The following is a 19231-nucleotide window of genomic DNA, read 5'->3' on the forward strand; positions in this document are numbered from 1 at the left end:
AAGTTGCAAATGTCACATGGCCCACAAATGCACAGGAAGCGATCTTCAAATGCGCAAATGGCATTCCACGTGTAGAAATAGATGCACAAATGCGTGTTTACCACTTTACATGTAAACCTTAAAATACGTATTCACAGAGTAAGTTATGTGTATTTGCAAATTGCCCTGTATTTCTGTGGATGTGACTTTACACAACACAAATACAAAAATACATGTTTGTGGATAGTGAAATATTTGCAGATCATGGTACACATTTGTGGAATGTCTTCTGTGGATTACAACTAATAAAGTCCAATAAAAACTTCCATACATGTCTCATTCATGCATGTTACTAACTTGATTTCTTCCCCAGAGTCTTTGTGCTTTCTCGTCTCGCAGGTATCCATGGATCGGGGTTACATCTGCTGCCGCATCTGCTGCCTGCTTGAGACCCACTGGTACCATCATTATTATTAGCCTTTTTATTATTATTAGTATTAGTTATATTTCTATTATTATTACAGCTATTAATTCCAATAGTTGTATTATCACTCTTTTACATCCACTGCTATTGATTTTTGTTTTTAGTCCTATTTGTATTAGTTCTTACAGCTGCTGTGCTATTATTGGGGTTGCTATATCTCTCTCTCTCTGCAATGTTTGATTAGCTTTGTCACTATTTGTCAGTGTCCTAGACACTTTTTGTTTGACACAGGATTGTATTTCAGTGGTTCTAATTCCCTTGTTTGAACTTTGTAAACAAATGGTTGACAATGGTAGTGCACAGTAGTAGACTGATATAAGTTATGTTAATGTTAATAACAAGCAGCTTGTAATACAAGTAAATAAATACAATAACAGAGAAATGTCGTAATGATGTGGATCATTTTATTTGACAAAGAAAGGTTTGTTAAAAAAAAAAAAATGACTTAATGCATGCATTTGTGTGTATGAAGCTTAAAGCGAAAGTTCAGACAGGAAGACCCTCTTAACACGCTTTCATTCACAACCTTTCTGTCTCTTATCTCTACTGGCTCCTACTCTATCAGCTGACTGGGTGGTTCATTCTTAGATAACCAAACAGATTCTGCCACGCTCGCTCTGAGCCAATCATATCGTTGCAATCAGATTTTTCTTCAGTACTCCCTTCACCACCACCACCACCACCAGTGTCTAGACTCCAGGGGCGGAATATACCTAATCTCATCACATGCATCACCACCCCCTTTTATATACTACGTCACGATGGACTCTAATCGCTAAAGACTTCGTACTATTCTTCTTATCATGCATGATGTAATAAATTATTGTTCAATTGATATGGGGTCTGATTGAATTACATTTAAGCATTAAAGTTCACACAGCTGTCTTTCCACAGAGCTTTCCCAGGTGGAACTCATATATGCCTCCTTATTACATGGCTCAATTTGTATACATTTTTAACATTTGATTTATGAATGCTTTATTTAGTTATAGTTTAAGTTTTTGTAACATAATGAAATTGTAACATAACATGGTAAACATATTAATACTTTAAAAGACGAGCAAGAAAAAACAAACCAGCAGCAGCAACAACAAAAATGGTGTCAACTTGGCAAGATCAGTTCTTCAACATTTAAGATGTTGTGGTCATTGGTTCTCAAGTTTAATACATTTGTTTGATATTGCAATACGGACTGAGGTTTCACAAACGGCAAAAATGAAAATTAAGCACTCACTCTTAAAAAGTACACTATTAAATCTTATTTTGCTAACCAACAAATAAATGATTTTTACATACGCAAACCAACATGTTGTGATAGTGGTGCCACTAAAGGTAAAGCATTTATCAAGACACAAAAGCCTCACAGATTTTATTAACCTGTTTCAAATGTTAAGTTGTTATCTGTGTATTGCAAGGGATTAAGCCAAATACTTGTTTAAGAAAACTAAAAATACTCTCACTACATTCAAATTCATCATGACAGATTGCAGACTTGCTTGCAGCAGGCACAGGGTTGGCAGCAGCATCGACGGCAGTAATGCCGGAGCTGACCGAGGAGTCCACTGGATGTCTCTGGAGCTGCTTCGGTTTCTTCTTCCTTCTCCTGCTCTTGATCACCTGTGGTCATATCGACCTGCGGTGTTTGATTAGCTTTGTCACTAGTTATCACTGTCCTAGACACTTTTTCTTTGACACAGAGTTTGTCAATCTCGCTGAGCATCTGAACCTTAAGTTGTTGGAGCTCTGTGTATTTTTCATCGAGCGTTATGTGGTCTCTCTCGCTGTCATTTTGGAATGTCATATCCTTACTGACTCCTTGTTTCAGCTTCTTCTCCAATGGTTCCTTTTCTTTCTGTAACCATGTTCTCTTAACAAACTGATTGATCACCTTTAGTCTTTTCTCCAGGTTATTTCTCTTCTCATGGCTCTTGCGCTTCATCTGATCAATCTCCTTCCGTTCCATTTTAGTGTCTTTCCAGATCTTTCGCAGACAATCTCTTTTTGACATTTCCTCGTGTGTAGAATCATCTTGCTCTGAAGCCGACTCGGACAGTGCTGCAAGCTTCTGTTTCTGTTCATTTTTCACTTCTTCATCCTCCGTTAGCGTCAGCAGACCTTCCCTCTCAGTTTTCAAGTATTTACCTTTTCTTTCAAGATCATGTTCATCTCCCTCTGACTTCCCCTGAACTTCGTCAGTCTGGATCGCTACATCTGACACCAGAACAACCTTCTCACGTTCAAACTCTTTAAGTTTATTCAAATACTGTTCCTCGGCATCTTGCTCCAGTGGCCATACTTTTACAACCTCGGTTTGTACGGCCTTGTCAAACTTCAATGTCACCATGTGTTTCTCCACTTTTTCTATCAGGTCATAATAACCAGTGATTTTATTTTTCTGTTTCTCGAGTTCATCACCCTTGTGTTGCAGTATTGAGTTCAGTTGAAGGATGTCTTCATATTTCTGCCCTAATCTGTCCATATTGTTTGTAAAGATTTCATGTCTCCTTTGATTCAGCTGGTTGAGTTTTGATCTCAGATTTCCCATGGATTTCATTAACCTGGTGAGCCGGTCCTCTCTTATTTTCATCTCAGACAGTTCTCCTTCCATCCTTTTCATTTCATTTAACATTTCTCTCTCACTAATAGTTGTCTTCATTTGATGCGGTTGTTCTTTCTCTCTGTTTATCTCATCAAACTGACTGTCTGCATGTTCTGTCTTCTTTTGTAGCTCACGCTTTGTGATTTCCAATTTGCCTCTTTCCTCTTTTACATCTTGTTTCTCTTGTTCCAACATGTCTCTTTGTTTCAGGATGTCAGACCTCATCAGCTCCAAGTCCAGTTTCTCTTTGTTCATCATCTCACTCTCTCTATCCAGATCATTTCTGTCTTGCTTCAGCTCTGCCTTCAGTTTGTTAAGATCTTGTTTGTCCAACTCAAACTTCTGCTTCAATTGATGTTCCATGTCTTCTCTCTGGATGACCATGTCTGACAGCATAGTTTTTAGACTTTTCCTTTCTCCCTCCAACAGCTCAGTGATATGAGCAATGTTTTCTCTCTGTACATCTAGAGCTGTGAGCTTTTGTTCCAACACAGCGTACAGCATTACTACATCTTCATTGTTCGTTTGTAATTTTTCCATTTTCTTTTTCATGTCTTCACTCATCCTTTCATTCAGCTGTTGAAGTTTTTCCCTCAGAGTTTCAACTGATTTCATTTTATTCAAGAGTTGATCTTCTCTTATTTTCAGCTCAGACCTTTCTCCTTCCATTCTGTCCTTTTCATTGTCAAGCATCCGTCTGTCCATGTCAGTACTACTCTTCATCTGATTGAGTTGTTCTCTCTCTCCACTGATGGTGTTCATGGCAGCTTCAACCTCTTCTTTCTTCTTGTTGAGATCCTTCCTCAAAACATCCAGTTCTTCTCTTTCTGCCAATACACTGTTCTTACTGGTTTCCAGTTGTTGTGTTTGTCTTTTGAACTCGTCTTCCTTCAGTTCTTGTTCTTCTTGTTTTGAGATAATCGTTTTCATGACGTTCTCAAGTTTGTCTCTTTCTGTTTGCAGCTGAAGGGTCAGATCTTTAATGTTGCTATTCTCTCTGTTTATCTGAGTCATTGTGACTTGAAGCTTATCTTTTCTCTCCTTCATTTCTTGTCTGTGTTGCTCTAGCAGGTTTATTTGTTTTTTCATGTCTGATTTCATCGATTCCATGTCCAATTTATCTTTGTTCATCATCTCACTTTCTCTATCCAGATCCTCTCTGTCTTGCTTCAGCTCTGCCTTCAGTTTGTAAAGATCTTGTTTGTCCAACTCAAACTTCTGCTTCAATTGATGTTCCATGTTTTCTCTCTGGATGACCATATCTGACAGTGTAGTTTTTAGAAGTTTCCTTTCTCCCTCCAACAGCTCAGTGCAATAAGCCATGTTTTCTCTCTGTACATCTAGATCTGTGAGCTTCTGTTCCAACACAGCGTACAGCATTACTACATCTTCATTGTTTTGTTCTAATCTTTCCATTTTCTTCTTCATATCTTCTTGCATCCTTTCATTCAGCTGTTGAAGTTTTTCCCTCAGAGTTTCAACTGATTTCATTTTATTCAAGAGTTGATCTTCTCTTATTTTCAGCTCAGACCTTTCTCCGTCCATTCTGTCCTTTTCATTATCAAGCATCCGTCTGTCCATGTCAGTACTACTCTTCATCTGATTGAGTTGTTCTCTCTCTCCACTGATGGTGTTCATGGCAGCTTCAACCTCTTCTCTTTTCTTGTTGAGATCCTTCCTGAAAACATCCAGTTCTTCTCTTTCTGCCAGTACACTGTTCTTACTGGTTTCCAGTTCTTGTGTTAGTCTTTTGAATTCGTCTTTGTTGAATTCTTGTTCATCTTGTTTTAAGATAATCGTTTTCATGACGTTCTCAAGATTGTCTCTTTCTGTCTGAAGCTGAAGGGTTAGATCTTTAATGTTTCTTTTCTCTCTGTTTATCTCATCAAACTGACTGTCTGCATGTTCTGTCTTCTTTTGTAGCTCACACTTTGTGATTTCCAAGTTGTTTCTTTCCTCTTTTATGTATTGTTTCTCTTCTTCTAACATGTCTCTTTGTTTCAGGATGTCAGACCTCATCATTTCCAAGTCCAGTTTCTCTTTGTTCATCATCTCACTCTCTCTATCCAGATCCTTCAAGAGTTGATCTTCTCTTATTTTCAGCTCAGACCTTTCTCCGTCCATTCTGTCCTTTTCATTGACAAGCATCCATCTGTCCATGTCAGTACTACTCTTCATCTGATTGAGTTGTTCTCTCTCTCCACTGATGGTGTTCATGGCAGCTTCAACCTCTTCTTTCTTCTTGTTGAGATCCTTCCTCAAAACATCCAGTTCTTCTCTTTCTGCCAGTACACTGTTCTTACTGGTTTCCAGTTCTTGTGTTTGTCTTTTGAACTCATCTTCCTTGAGTTCTTTCTTCATTACTTTCTCTAGTTTGTCTCTTTCTGTCTGAAGCTGAAGGGTCAGATCTTTAATGTTGCTTTTCTCTCTGTTTATCTCATCAAACTGACTGTCTGCATGTTCTGTCTTCTTTTGTAGCTCACACTTTGTGATTTCCAAGTTGTTTCTTTCTTCTTTTACATCTTGTTTCTCTTGTTCTAACATGTCTCTTTGTTTCAGGATGTCAGACCGCATCAGCTCCAAGTCCAGTTTCTCTTTGTTCATCGTCTCGCTCTCTCTATCCAGATCCTCTCTGTCTTGCTTCAGCTCTGCCTGTAATTTGTTAAGATCTTGTTTGTCCAACTCAGACTTCGGCTTCCACTGTTTTTCCATGTCTTCTCTCTGGATGACCATGTCTGACAGTATAGTTTTTAGACTTTTCCTTTCTCCCTCCAACAGCTCAGTGATATGAGCCATGTTTTCTCTCTGTAGATCTAGAGCTTTGAGCTTTTGTTCCAACACAGTGTACAGCATTACTACATCTTCATTGTTCGTTTGTAATCTTTCCATTTTCTTTTTCATGTCTTCTTGCATCCTCTCATTCAGCTGTTGAAGTTTTTCCCTCAGAGTTTCAACTGATTTCATTTTATTCAAGAGTTGATCTTCTCTTATTTTTTGCTCAGACCTTTCTCTTTCCATTCTGTCCTTTTCATTGTCAAGCATCCGTCTGTCCATGTCAGTACTACTCTTCATCTGATTTAGTTGTTCTCTCTCTCCACTGATGGTGTTCATGGCAGCTTCAACATCTTCTTTCTCTTTGTTGAGTTCCTTCCTCAAAACATCCAGTTCTTCTCTTTCTGCCAATACACTGTTCTTACTGGTTTCCAGTTCTTGTGTTTGTCTTTTCAACTCGTCTTCTTTGAGCTCTTGTTCTTCTTGTTTTAAGGTATTCGTTTTCCTGACGTTCTCAAATTGATCTCTTTCTGTCTGAACTTGAATGGCCAGCTCTTCAATGTTGCTTTTCTCTCTGTTTATCTTATCAAACTGACTGTCTGCATGTTCTGTCTTCTTTTGTAGCTCACACTTTGTGATCTCCAATTTGTCTCTTTCTTCTTTTACATCTTGTTCCTTTTGTTCTAACATGTCTCTTTGTTTCAGGATGTCAGACCTCATAATTTCCAAGTCCAGTTTCTCTTTGTTCATCATCTCACTCTCTCTATCCAGATCCTCTCTGTCTTGCTTCAGCTCTGCCTTTAATTTGTTAAGATCTTGTTTGTCCAACTCAAACTTCTGCTTCCATTGATGTTCATTCTCTTCCCTCTGGATGACCATGTCTGACAGTATAGTTTTCAGACTTTTCTTTTCTCCCTCCAACAGCTCAGTGAAACAAGCCATGTTTTCTCTCTGTACATCTAGAGCTGTGAGCTTTTGTTCCAACACAGTGTACAGCATAACTACATCTTCATTGTTTTGTTGTAATCTATCCATTTTCATTTTCATGTCTTCTTGCATCTTTTCATTCAGCTGTTTGAGTTTTTCCCTCAGAGTTTCAACTGATTTCATTTTATTCAAGAGTTGATCTTCTCTTATTTTCAGCTCAGACCTTTCTCCTTCCATTCTGTCCTTTTCATTGTCAAGCATCCGTCTGTCCATGTCAGTACTACTCTTCATCTGATTGAGTTGTTCTCTCTCTCCACTGATGGTGTTCATGGCAGCTTCAACATCTTCTTTCTCTTTGTTGAGTTCCTTCCTCAAAACATCCAGTTCTTCTCTTTCTGCCAATACACTGTTCTTACTGGTTTCCAGTTCTTGTGTTACACTTTTGAACTCATCTTCCTTGAGTTCTTTCTTCATGACTTTCTCTAGTTTGTTTCTTTCTGTCTGCAGCTGAAGGGTCAGATCTTTAATTTTGCTTTTCTCTCTGTTTATCTCATCAAACTGGCTGTCTGCATGTTCTGTCTTCTTTTGTAGCTCACACTTTGTGATTTCCAAGTTGTTTCTTTCCTCTTTTACGTCTTGTTTCTCTCCTTCTAATATGTGTCTTTGTTTCAGGATGTCAGACCTCATCAGCTCCAAGTCCAGTTTCTCTTTGTTCATCATCTCACTCTCTCTGTCCAGATCCTCTCTGTCTTGCTTCAGCTCTGCCTTTAATTTGTTAAGATCTTGTTTGTCCAACTCAGACTTTGGCTTCCACTGTTTTTCCATGTCTTCTCTCTGGATGACCATGTCTGACAGTATAGTTTTGAGACTTTTCCTTTCTCCCTCCAACAGCTCAGTGATATGAGCCATGTTTTCTCTCTGTACATCTAGAGCTGTGAGCTTCTGTTCCAACACAGCGTACAGCATTACTACATCTTCAGTGTTCGTTTGTAATCTTTCCATTTTCTTTTTCATGTCTTCTTGCATCCTCTCATTCAGCTGTATAAGTTTTTCCCTCAGAGTTTCAACTGATTTCATTTTATTCAAGAGTTGATCTTCTCTTATTTTCAGCTCAGACCTTTCTCCTTCCATTCTGTCCTTTTCATTGTCAAGCATCCGTCTGTCCATGTCAATACTACTCTTCATCTGATTGAGTTGTTCTCTCTCTCCACTGATGGTGTTCATGGCAGCTTCAACATCTTCTTTCTCTTTGTTGAGTTCCTTCCTCAAAACATCCAGTTCTTCTCTTTCTGCCAATACACTGTTCTTACTGGTTTCCAGTTCTTGTGTTTGTCTTTTCAACTCGTCTTCTTTGAGCTCTTGTTCTTCTTGTTTTAAGGTATTCGTTTTCCTGACGTTCTCAAATTGATCTCTTTCTGTCTGAACTTGAATGGCCAGCTCTTCAATGTTGCTTTTCTCTCTGTTTATCTTATCAAACTGACTGTCTGCATGTTCTGTCTTCTTTTGTAGCTCACACTTTGTGATCTCCAATTTGTCTCTTTCTTCTTTTACATCTTGTTCCTTTTGTTCTAACATGTCTCTTTGTTTCAGGATGTCAGACCTCATAATTTCCAAGTCCAGTTTCTCTTTGTTCATCATCTCACTCTCTCTATCCAGATCCTCTCTGTCTTGCTTCAGCTCTGCCTTTAATTTGTTAAGATCTTGTTTGTCCAACTCAAACTTCTGCTTCCATTGATGTTCATTCTCTTCCCTCTGGATGACCATGTCTGACAGTATAGTTTTCAGACTTTTCTTTTCTCCCTCCAACAGCTCAGTGAAACAAGCCATGTTTTCTCTCTGTACATCTAGAGCTGTGAGCTTTTGTTCCAACACAGCGTACAGCATAACTACGTCTTCATTGTTTTGTTGTAATCTTTCCATTTTCTTTTTCATGTCTTCTTGCATCCTTTCATTCAGCTGTATAAGTTTTTCCCTCAGAGTTTCAACTGATTTCATTTTATTCAAGAGTTGACCCTCTCTTATTTTCAGTTCAGACCTTTCTCCTTCCATTCTGTCCTTTTCATTGTCAAGCATCCGTCTGTCCATGTCAGTACTACTCTTCATCTGCTGATTGAGTTGTTCTCTCTCTCCACTGATGGTGTTCATGGCAGCTTCAACCTCTTCTTTCTTCTTGTTGAGATCCTTCCTCAAAACATCCAGTTCTTCTCTTTCTTCTAGCATGATGATCCTGTTGTTTAACAGATCTTGTGTTTGTTTCTTTATCTCAGCATCTTTGAGCTGTTGTTCTTTTTGTTTCAAAGCAATAATTTCCATCACATTCTGAACTTTGTTTCTTTCTGTCTGAACTTGAAGGGCCAGCTCTTTAATGTTGCTTTTCTCTCTGTTTATCTGAGTCATTGTGATGTGAAGCTCATCTTTTCTCTCTTTCAGTTCTTGTCTGTGTTGCTCTTGTTTTAAGATAATCGTTTTCATGACGTTCTCAAGTTTGTCTCTTTCTGTCTGCAGCTGAAGGGCCAGCTCTTCAATGTTGCTTTTCTCTACGTTTATCTCATCAAACTGACTGTCTGCATGTTCTGTCTTCTTTTGTAGCTCACACTTTGTGATCTCCAGTTTGTCTCTTTCTTCTTTTACATCTTGTTCCTTTTGTTCTAACATGTCTCTTTGTTTCAGGATGTCACACCTCATAATTTCCAAGTACAGTTTCTCTTTGTTCATCGTTTCACTCTCTCTATCCAGATCCTCTCTGTCTTGCTTCAGCTCTGCCTTTAACTTGTTAAGATCTTGTTTGTCAAACTCAAACTTCGGCTTCCACTGTTTTTCCATGTCTTCTCTCTGGATGACCATGTCTGACAGTATCGTTTTTAGACTTTTCTTTTCTCCCTCCAACAGCTCAGTGATATGAGCCATGTTTTCTCTCTGTACATCTAGAGCTGTGAGCTTCTGTTCCAACACAGCGTACAGCATTAATATATCTTCATTGTTCGTTTGTAATCTATCCATTTTTATTTTCATGTCTTCTTGCATCCTCTCATTCAGCTGTATAAGTTTTTCCCTCAGAGTTTCAACTGATTTCATTTTATTGAAGAGTTGATCTTCTCTTATTTTCAGCTCAGACCTTTCTCCTTCCATTCTGTCCTTTTCATTGTCAAGCATCCGTCTGTCCATGTCAATACTACTCTTCATCTGATTGAGTTGTTCTCTCTCTCCACTGATGGTGTTCATGGCAGCTTCAACCTTTTCTTTCTTTTTGTTGAGATCCGTCCTCAAAACATCCAGTTCTTCTCTTTCTGCCAGTGCACTGTTCTTACTGGTTTCCAGTTCTTGTGTTATTCTTTTCAACTCGTCTTCTTTGAGTTCTTGTTCTTCTTGTTTTAAGATAATCGTTTTCATGACGTTCTCATGTTTGTCTCTTTCTGTCTGAAGCTGTAGGGCCATCTCTGTAATGTTGCTTTTCTCGCTGTTTATCTCATCAAACTGACTATCTGCATGTTCTGTCTTCTTTTGTAGCTCACTCTTTGTGATTTCCAAGTTGTCTCTTTCCTCTTTTATATCTTGTTTCTCTTGTTCTAATATGTGTCTTTGTTTCAGGATGTCAGACTTCATCAGCTCCAAGTCCAGTTTCTCTTTGTTCATCATCTCATTCTCTCTATCCAGATCCTCTCTGTCTTGCTTCAGCTCTGCCTCCGGTTTGTTAAGATCTTGTTTGTCCAACTCAGACTTCTGCTTCCATTGATGTTCCATGTCTTCTCTCTGGATGACCATGTCTGACAGTGTAGTTTTTAGAAGTTTCCTTTCTCCCTCCAACAGCTCAGTGCAACGAGCCATGTTTTCTCTCTGTACATCTAGAGCTGTGAGCTTTTGTTCCAACACAGCGTACAGCATTACTACATCTTCATTGTTCGTTTGTAATCTTTCCATTTTCTTTTTCATGTTTTCTTGCATCCTCTCATTCAGCTGTTGAAGTTTTTCCCTCAGACTTTCAACTGACTTCATTTTATTCAAGAGTTCACCTTCTCTTATTTTCAGCTCAGACCTTTCTCCTTCCATTCTGTCCTTTTCATTGTCAAGCATCTGTCTTTCCTTGTCAGTACTTGTCTTCATCTGATTGAGTTGTTCTCTCTCTCCGCTGATGGTGTTCATGGCAGCTTCAACCTCTTCTCTCTTCTTGTTGAGATCCTTCCCTAAAACATCCAGTTTTTCTCTTTCTTCTAGCATGATGATCCTGTTGTTTAGCAGTTCTTGTGTTTGTTTCTTTATCTCAGCATCTTTGAGCTGTTGTTCTTTTTGTTTCAAAGCAATAATTTTCATCACATTCTGAACTTTGTTTCTTTCTGTCTGAACTTGAAGGGCCAGCTCTTTAATGTTGTTTTTCTCTCTGTTTATCTGAGTCATTGTGATTTGAAGCTCATCTTTTCTCTCTTTCATTTCTTGTCTGTGTTGCTCTTGTTTTAAGATAATCGTTTTCATGACGTTCTCAAGTTTGTCTCTTTCTGTCTGAAGCTGAAGGGTCAGATCTTTAATGTTGCTTTTCTCTCTGTTGATCTCATCAAACTGACTGTCTGCATGTTCTGTCTTCTTTTGTAGCTCACACTTTGTGATTTCCAAGTTGTCTCTTTGCTCTTTAATATCTTGTTTCTCTTGTTCTAACATGTCTCTTTGTTTCAGGAAGTCAGACCGCATCAGCTCCAAGTCCAGTTTCTCTTTTTTCATCATCTCACTCTCTCTATCCAGATCCTCTCTGTCTTGCTTCAGCTCTGCCTCCAGTTTATTAAGATCTTGTTTGTCCAACTCAAACTTCTGCTTCCATTGATGTTCCATGTCTTCTCTCTGGACGACCATGTCTGACAGTATACTTATCAGACTTTTCTTTTCTCCCTCCAACAGCTCAGTGAAACAAACCATGTTTTCCCTCTGTACATCTAGAGCTGTGAGCTTTTGTTCCAACACAGTGTACAGCATAACTACGTCTTCATTGTTTTGTTGTAATCTTTCCCTTTTCTTTCTCATGTCTTCTTGCATTCTCTCATTCAGCTGTTTGAGTTTTTCCCTCAGAGTTTCAACTGATTTCATTTTATTCAAGAGTTGATCTTCTCTTATTTTCAGCTCAGACCTTTCTCCTTCCATTCTGTCCTTTTCATTGTCAAGCATCCGTCTGTCCATGTCAATACTACTCTTCATCTGATTGAGTTGTTCTCTCTCTCCACTGATGGTGTTCATGGCAGCTTCAACCTCTTCTAACTTTTTGTTGAGATCCTTCCTCAAAAGATCCAGTTCTTCTCTTTCTGCCAGTAAACTGTTCTTACTGGTTTCCAGTTCTTGTGTTTGTCTTTTGAACTCGTCTTCCTTGAGTTCTCGCTTCATGACGTTCTCAAGTTTGTCTCTTTCTGTCTGAAGCTGAAGGGTCAGATCTTTAATGTTGCTTTTCTCTCTGTTTATCTCATCAAACTGACTGTCTGCATGTTCTGTCTTCTTTTGTAGCTCACTCTTTGTGATTTCCAAGTTGTCTCTTTCCAGTTTTACATCTTGTTTCTCTTGGTCCAACATGTCTCTTTGTTTCAGGATGTCAGACCTCATCATTTCCAAGTCACGTTTCTCTTTGTTCATCATCTCACTCTGTCTATCCAGATCCTCTCTGTCTTGTTTCAGCTCCGACTTCAGTTTGTTAAGATCTTGTTCATCAAACTCCAACTTCTGCTTCAATTGATGTTCCATGTCTTCTCTCTGGATGACCATGTCTGACAGTATAGTATTTAGACTTTTCTTTTCTCCCTCCAACAGCTCAGTGCAACGAACCATGTTTTCTCTCTGTACATCTAGAGCTGTGAGCTTTTGTTCCAACACTGTGCACAGCATAACTACGTCTTCATTGTTCGTTTGTAATCTTTCCATTTTCTTTCTCATGTCTTCTTGCATCCTCACATTCAGCTGTTGAAGTTTTTCCCTCAGAGTTTCAACTGATTTCATTTTATTGAAGAGTTGATCTTCTTTTATTTTCAGCTCAGACCTTTCTCCTTCCATTCTGTCCTTTTCATTGTCAAGCATCCGTCTGTCCATGTCAGTACTACTCTTCATCTGATTGAGTTGTTCTCTCTCTCCACTGATGGTGTTCATGGCAGCTTCAACCTCTTCTTTCTTCTTGTTGAGATCCTTCCTTAAAACATCCAGTTCTTCTCTTTCTGCCAGTACACTGTTCTTACTGGTTTCCAGTTCTTGTGTTTGTCTTTTGAATTCGTTTTCCTTGAGTTCTTGTTCTTCTTGTTTTGAGATAATCGTTTGCATGACGTTCTCGAGATTGTCTCTTTCAGTCTGAAGCTGAAGGGTTAGATCTTTAATGTTGCTTTTCTCTCTGTTGATCTCATCAAACTGACTATCTGTATGTTCTGTTTTCTTTTGTAGCTCACACTTTGTGATTTCAACGTTGTCTCTTTCCTCTTTTACGTCTTGTTTCTCTTGTTGTAACATATCTCTTTGTTTCATGATGTCAGACCTCATCAGCTCCATGTCCAGTTTCTCTTTGTTCATCGTCTGACTTTCTCTATCCAGATCCTCTCTCTCTTGCTTCAGCTCTGCCTTCAAGTTGTTAATTTCTTGTTTGTCCAACTCAGACTTCTGCTTCCATTGTTGTTCCATGTCTTCTCTCTGGATGACCATGTCTGACAGCATACTTATCAGACTTTTCTTTTCTCCCTCCAACAGCTCAGTGAAACAAGCCATGTTTTCTCTCTGTACATCTAGAGCTGTGAGCTTTTGTTCCAACACAGCGTACAGCATAACTACGTCTTCATTGTTTTGTTGTAATCTTTCCCTTTTCTTTTTCATGTCTTCTTGCATTCTCTCATTCAGCTGTTGAAGTTTTTCCCTCAGAGTTTCAACTGATTTCATTTTATTCAAGAGTTGATCTTCTCTTATTTTCAGCTCAGACCTTTCTCCTTCCATTCTGTCCTTTTCATTGTCAAGCATCCGTCTGTCCATGTCAATACTACTCTTCATCTGATTGAGTTGTTCTCTCTCTCCACTGATGGTGTTCATGGCAGCTTCAACCTCTTCTAACTTTTTGTTGAGATCCTTCCTCAAAAGATCCAGTTCTTCTCTTTCTGCCAGTAAACTGTTCTTACTGGTTTCCAGTTCTTGTGTTTGTCTTTTGAACTCGTCTTCCTTGAGTTCTCGCTTCATGACGTTCTCAAGTTTGTCTCTTTCTGTCTGAAGCTGAAGGGTCAGATCTTTAATGTTGCTTTTCTCTCTGTTTATCTCATCAAACTGACTGTCTGCATGTTCTGTCTTCTTTTGTAGCTCACTCTTTGTGATTTCCAAGTTGTCTCTTTCCTCTTTTATATCTTGTTTCTCTTGGTCTAATATGTGTCTTTGTTTCAGGATGTCAGACTTCATCAGCTCCAAGTCCAGTTTCTCTTTGTTCATCATCTCATTCTCTCTATACAGATCCTCTCTGTCTTGCTTCAGCTCTGCCTCCAGTTTGTTAAGATCTTGTTTGTCCAACTCAGACTTCTGCTTCCACTGATGTTCCATGTCTTCTCTCTGGATGACCATGTCTGACAGTGTAGTTTTTAGAAGTTTCCTTTCTCCCTCCAACAGCTCAGTGCAACGAGCCATGTTTTCTCTCTGTACATCTAGAGCTGTGAGCTTTTGTTCCAACACAGCGTACAGCATTACTACATCTTCATTGTTCGTTTGTAATCTTTCCATTTTCTTTTTCATGTTTTCTTGCATCCTCACATTCAGCTGTTGAAGTTTTTCCCTCAGACTTTCAACTGACTTCATTTTATTCAGGAGTTCACCTTCTCTTATTTTCAGCTCGGACCTTTCTCCTTCCATTCTGTCCTTTTCATTGTCAAGCATCTGTCTTTCCTTGTCAGTACTTGTCTTCATCTGATTGAGTTGTTCTCTCTCTCCGCTGATGGTGTTCATGGCAGCTTCAACCTCTTCTCTCTTCTTGTTGAGATCCTTCCCTAAAACATCCAGCTTTTCTCTTTCTTCTAGCATGATGATCCTGTTGTTTAGCAGTTCTTGTGTTTGTTTCTTTATCTCAGCATCTTTGAGCTGTTGTTCTTTTTGTTTCAAAGCAATAATTTTCATCACATTCTGAACTTTGTTTCTTTCTGTCTGAACTTGAAGGGCCAGCTCTTTAATGTTGTTTTTCTCTCTGTTTATCTGAGTCATTGTGATTTGAAGCTCATCTTTTCTCTCTTTCATTTCTTGTCTGTGTTGCTCTTGTTTTAAGATAATCGTTTTCATGACGTTCTCAAGTTTGTCTCTTTCTGTCTGAAGCTGAAGGGTCAGATCTTTAATGTTGCTTTTCTCTCTGTTGATCTCATCAAACTGACTGTCTGCATGTTCTGTCTTCTTTTGTAGCTCACACTTTGTGATTTCCAAGTTGTCTCTTTGCTCTTTAATATCTTGTTTCTCTTGTTCTAACATGTCTCTTTGTTTCAGGAAGTCAGACCGCATCAGCTCCAAGTCCAGTTTCTCTTTGTTCATCATCTCACTCTCTCTATCCAGATCCTCTCTGTCTTGCTTCAGCTCTGCCTCCAGTTTATTAAGATCTTGTTTGTCCAACTCAAACTTCTGCTTCCATTGATGTTCCATGTCTTCTCTCTGGACGACCATGTCTGACAGTATACTTATCAGACTTTTCTTTTCTCCCTCCAACAGCTCAGTGAAACAAGCCATGTTTTCCCTCTGTACATCTGGAGCTGTGAGCTTTTGTTCCAACACAGTGTACAGCATTACTACATCTTCATTGTTTTGTTGTAATCTTTCCCTTTTCTTTTTCATGTCTTCTTGCATTCTCTCATTCAGCTGTTTGAGTTTTTCCCTCAGAGTTTCAACTGATTTCATTTCATTCAAGAGTTGATCTTCTCTTATTTTCAGCTCAGACCTTTCTCCTTCCATTCTGTCCTTTTCATTGTCAAGCATCCGTCTGTCCATGTCAATACTACTCTTCATCTGATTGAGTTGTTCTCTCTCTCCACTGATGGTGTTCATGGCAGCTTCAACCTCTTCTTTCTTCTTGTTGAGATCCTTTCTTAAAACATCCAGTTCTTCTCTTTCTGCCAGTACACTGTTCTTACTGGTTTCCAGTTCTTGTGTTTGTCTTTTGAATTCGTTTTCCTTGAGTTCTTGTTCTTCTTGTTTTGAGATAATCGTTTGCATGACGTTCTCGAGATTGTCTCTTTCAGTCTGAAGCTGAAGGGTTAGATCTTTAATGTTGCTTTTCTCTCTGTTGATCTCATCAAACTGACTATCTGTATGTTCTGTTTTCTTTTGTAGCTCACACTTTGTGATTTCAACGTTGTCTCTTTCCTCTTTTACGTCTTGTTTCTCTTGTTCTAACATATCTCTTTGTTTCATGATGTCAGACCTCATCAGCTCCATGTCCAGTTTCTCTTTGTTCATCGTCTGACTTTCTCTATCCAGATCCTCTCTCTCTTGCTTCAGCTCTGCCTTCAAGTTGTTAAGATCTTGTTTGTCCAACTCAGACTTCTGCTTCCATTGTTGTTCCATGTCTTCTCTCTGGATGACCATGTCTGACAGTATAGTATTTAGACTTGTCTTTTCTCTTTTTAACAGCTCAGTGCAACAAGCCATGTTTTCTCTCTGTACATCTAGAGCTGTGAGCTTTTGTTCCAACACAGCGTACAGCGTTACTACATCTTCATTGTTCGTTTCTAATCTTTCCATTTTCTTTTTCATGTCTTCTTGCATTCTCTCATTCAGCTGTTTGAGTTTTTCCCTCAGAGTTTCAACTGATTTCATTTTATTCAAGAGTTGATCTTCTCTTATTTTCAGCTCAGACCTTTCTCCTTCCATTTTGTCCTTTTCATTGTCAAGCATCCGTCTGTCCATGTCAGTACTACTCTTCATCTGATTGAGTTGTTCTCTCTCTCCACTGATGGTGCTTATGGCAGCTTCAACATCTTCTTTCTCTTTGTTGAGTTCCTTCCTCAAAAGATCCAATTCTTCTCTTTCTGCCAGTAAACTGTTCTTACTGGTTTCCAGTTCTTGTGTTTGTCTTTTGAACTCGTCTTCCTTGAGTTCTCGCTTCATGACGTTATCAAGTTTGTCTCTTTCTGTCTGAAGCTGAAGGGTCAGATCTTTAATGTTGCTTTTCTCTCTGTTTATCTCATCAAACGGACTGTCTGCATGTTCTGTCTTCTTTTGTAGCTCACTCTTTGTGATTTCCAAGTTGTCTCTTTCCTCTTTTATATCTTGTTTCTCTTGTTCTAACATGTCTCTTTGTTTCAGGATGTCAGACTTCATCAGCTCCAAGTCCAGTTTCTCTTTGTTCATCATCTCATTCTCTTTATCCAGATCCTCTCTGTCTTGCTTCAGCTCTGCCTTCAGTTTGTTAAGATCTTGTTTGTCCAACTCAAACTTCTGCTTCCATTGATGTTCCATGTCTTCTCTCTGGACGACCATGTCTGACAGTATACTTATCAGACTTTTCTTTTCTCCCTCCAAAAGCTCAGTGAAACAAGCCATGTTTTCCCTCTGTACATCTAGAGCTGTGAGCTTTTGTTCCAACACAGTGTACAGCATTACTACATCTTCATTGTTTTGTTGTAATCTTTCCCTTTTCTTTTTCATGTCTTCTTGCATTCTCTCATTCAGCTGTTTGAGTTTTTCCCTCAGAGTTTCAACTGATTTCATTTTATTCAAGAGTTGATCTTCTCTTATTTTCAGCTCAGACCTTTCTCCTTCCATTCTGTCCTTTTCATTGTCAAGCATCCGTCTGTCCATGTCAATACTACTCTTCATCTGATTGAGTTGTTCTCTCTCTCCACTGATGGTGTTCATGGCAGCTTCAACCTCTTCTAACTTTTTGTTGAGATCCTTCCTCAAAAGATCCAATTCTTCTCTTTCTGCCAGTAAACTGTTCTTACTGGTTTCCAGTTCTTGTGTTTGTCTTTTGAACTCGTCTTCCTTGAGTTCTCGCTTCATGACGTTCTCAAGTTTGTCTCTTTCTGTCTGCAGCTGAAGGGTCAGATCTTTAATGTTGCTTTTCTCTCTGTTTCTCTCATCAAACTGACTGTCTGCATGTTCTATCTTCTTTTGTAGCTCACTCTTTGTGACTTCCAAGTTGTCTCTTTCCAGTTTTACATCTTGTTTCTCTTGTTCCAACATGTCTCTTTGTTTCAGGATGTCAGACCTCATCATTTCCAAGTCACGTTTCTCTTTGTTCATCATCTCACTCTGTCTATCCAGATCCTCTCTGTCGTGCTTCAGCTCTGCCTCCAGTTTGTTAAGATCTTGTTTGTCCAACTCAAACTTCTGCTTCCATTGATGTTCCATGTCTTCTCTCTGGATGACCATGTCTGACAGTGTAGTTTTTAGAAGTTTCCTTTCTCCCTCCAACAGCTCAGTGCAACGAGCCATGTTTTCTCTCTGTACATCTAGAGCTGTGAGCTTTTGTTCCAACACAGCGTACAGCATTACTACATCTTCATTGTTCGTTTGTAATCTTTCCATTTTCTTTCTCATGTCTTCTTGCATCCTCTCATTCAGCTGTTGAAGTTTTTCCCTCAGACTTTCAACTGACTTCATTTTATTCAGGAGTTCACCTTCTCTTATTTTCAGCTCAGACCTTTCTCCTTCCATTCTGTCCTTTTCATTGTCAAGCATCTGTCTTTCCTTGTCAGTACTTGTCTTCATCTGATTGAGTTGTTCTCTCTCTCCGCTGATGGTGTTCATGGCAGCTTCAACCTCTTCTCTCTTCTTGTTGAGATCCTTCCCTAAAACATCCAGTTTTTCTCTTTCTTCTAGCATGATGATCCTGTTGTTTAGCAGTTCTTGTGTTTGTTTCTTTATCTCAGCATCTTTGAGCTGTTGTTCTTTTTGTTTCAAAGCAATAATTTTCATCACATTCTGAACTTTGTTTCTTTCTGTCTGAACTTGAAGGGCCAGCTCTTTAATGTTGTTTTTCTCTCTGTTTATCTGAGTCATTGATATTTGAAGCTCATCTTTTCTCTCTTTCATTTCTTGTCTGTGTTGCTCTTGTTTTAAGATAATCGTTTTCATGACGTTCTCAAGTTTGTCTCTTCCTGTCTGAAGCTCAAGGGTCAGATCTTTAATGTTGCTTTTCTCTCTTTTTATCTCATCAAACTGCCTGCCTGCATGTTCTGTCTTCTTTTGCAGCTCACACTTTGTGATTTCCAATTTGTCTCTTTGCTCTTTAATATCTTGTTTCTCTTGTTCTAACATGTCTCTTTGTTTCAGGAAGTCAGACCGCATCAGCTCCAAGTCCAGTTTCTCTTTGTTCATCATCTCACTCTCTCTATCCAGATCCTCTCTGTCTTGTTTCAGCTCTGCCTCCAGTTTATTAAGATCTTTTTTGTCCAACTCAAACTTCTGCTTCCATTGATGTTCCATGTCTTCTCTCTGGATGACCATGTCTGACAGTATACTTATCAGACTTTTCTTTTCTCCCTCCAACAGCTCAGTGAAACAAGCCATGT

The 19231-nt window shown here is 38.9% G+C and overlaps 2 protein-coding genes across 2 annotated transcripts in view; both read right to left on the bottom strand.

Annotated features, from left to right (window-relative positions):
- Positions 1-845: 845 nt before the first annotated feature.
- Positions 846-7727, bottom strand: LOC119476035 (trichohyalin-like). Its single transcript, XM_037749210.1, has one exon. It carries the CDS (start codon positions 7725-7727, stop codon positions 1938-1940), a length of 5790 nt encoding a protein of 1929 aa, XP_037605138.1. The 3' UTR covers positions 846-1937.
- A 1661-nt stretch (positions 7728-9388) lies between these two features.
- LOC119476036 (nesprin-2-like) overlaps positions 9389-19231 on the bottom strand; it is a 30555-nt gene continuing 20712 nt past the window's right edge. The window contains exons 12-16 of the mRNA XM_037749211.1: positions 15620-19063; positions 12999-15280; positions 11837-12104; positions 9442-11497; positions 9389-9401 (exon numbers count right to left, since the gene is read on the bottom strand). Coding sequence (XP_037605139.1) covers positions 9389-9401; positions 9442-11497; positions 11837-12104; positions 12999-15280; positions 15620-19063 — 8063 coding nt within the window. The remainder of the gene's footprint in view (positions 9402-9441; positions 11498-11836; positions 12105-12998; positions 15281-15619; positions 19064-19231) is intronic.

The sequence above is a fragment of the Sebastes umbrosus genome, chromosome 17 (genome assembly GCF_015220745.1).
Source record: "Sebastes umbrosus isolate fSebUmb1 chromosome 17, fSebUmb1.pri, whole genome shotgun sequence".
In the NCBI taxonomy this organism is placed as follows: domain Eukaryota; kingdom Metazoa; phylum Chordata; class Actinopteri; order Perciformes; family Sebastidae; genus Sebastes; species Sebastes umbrosus.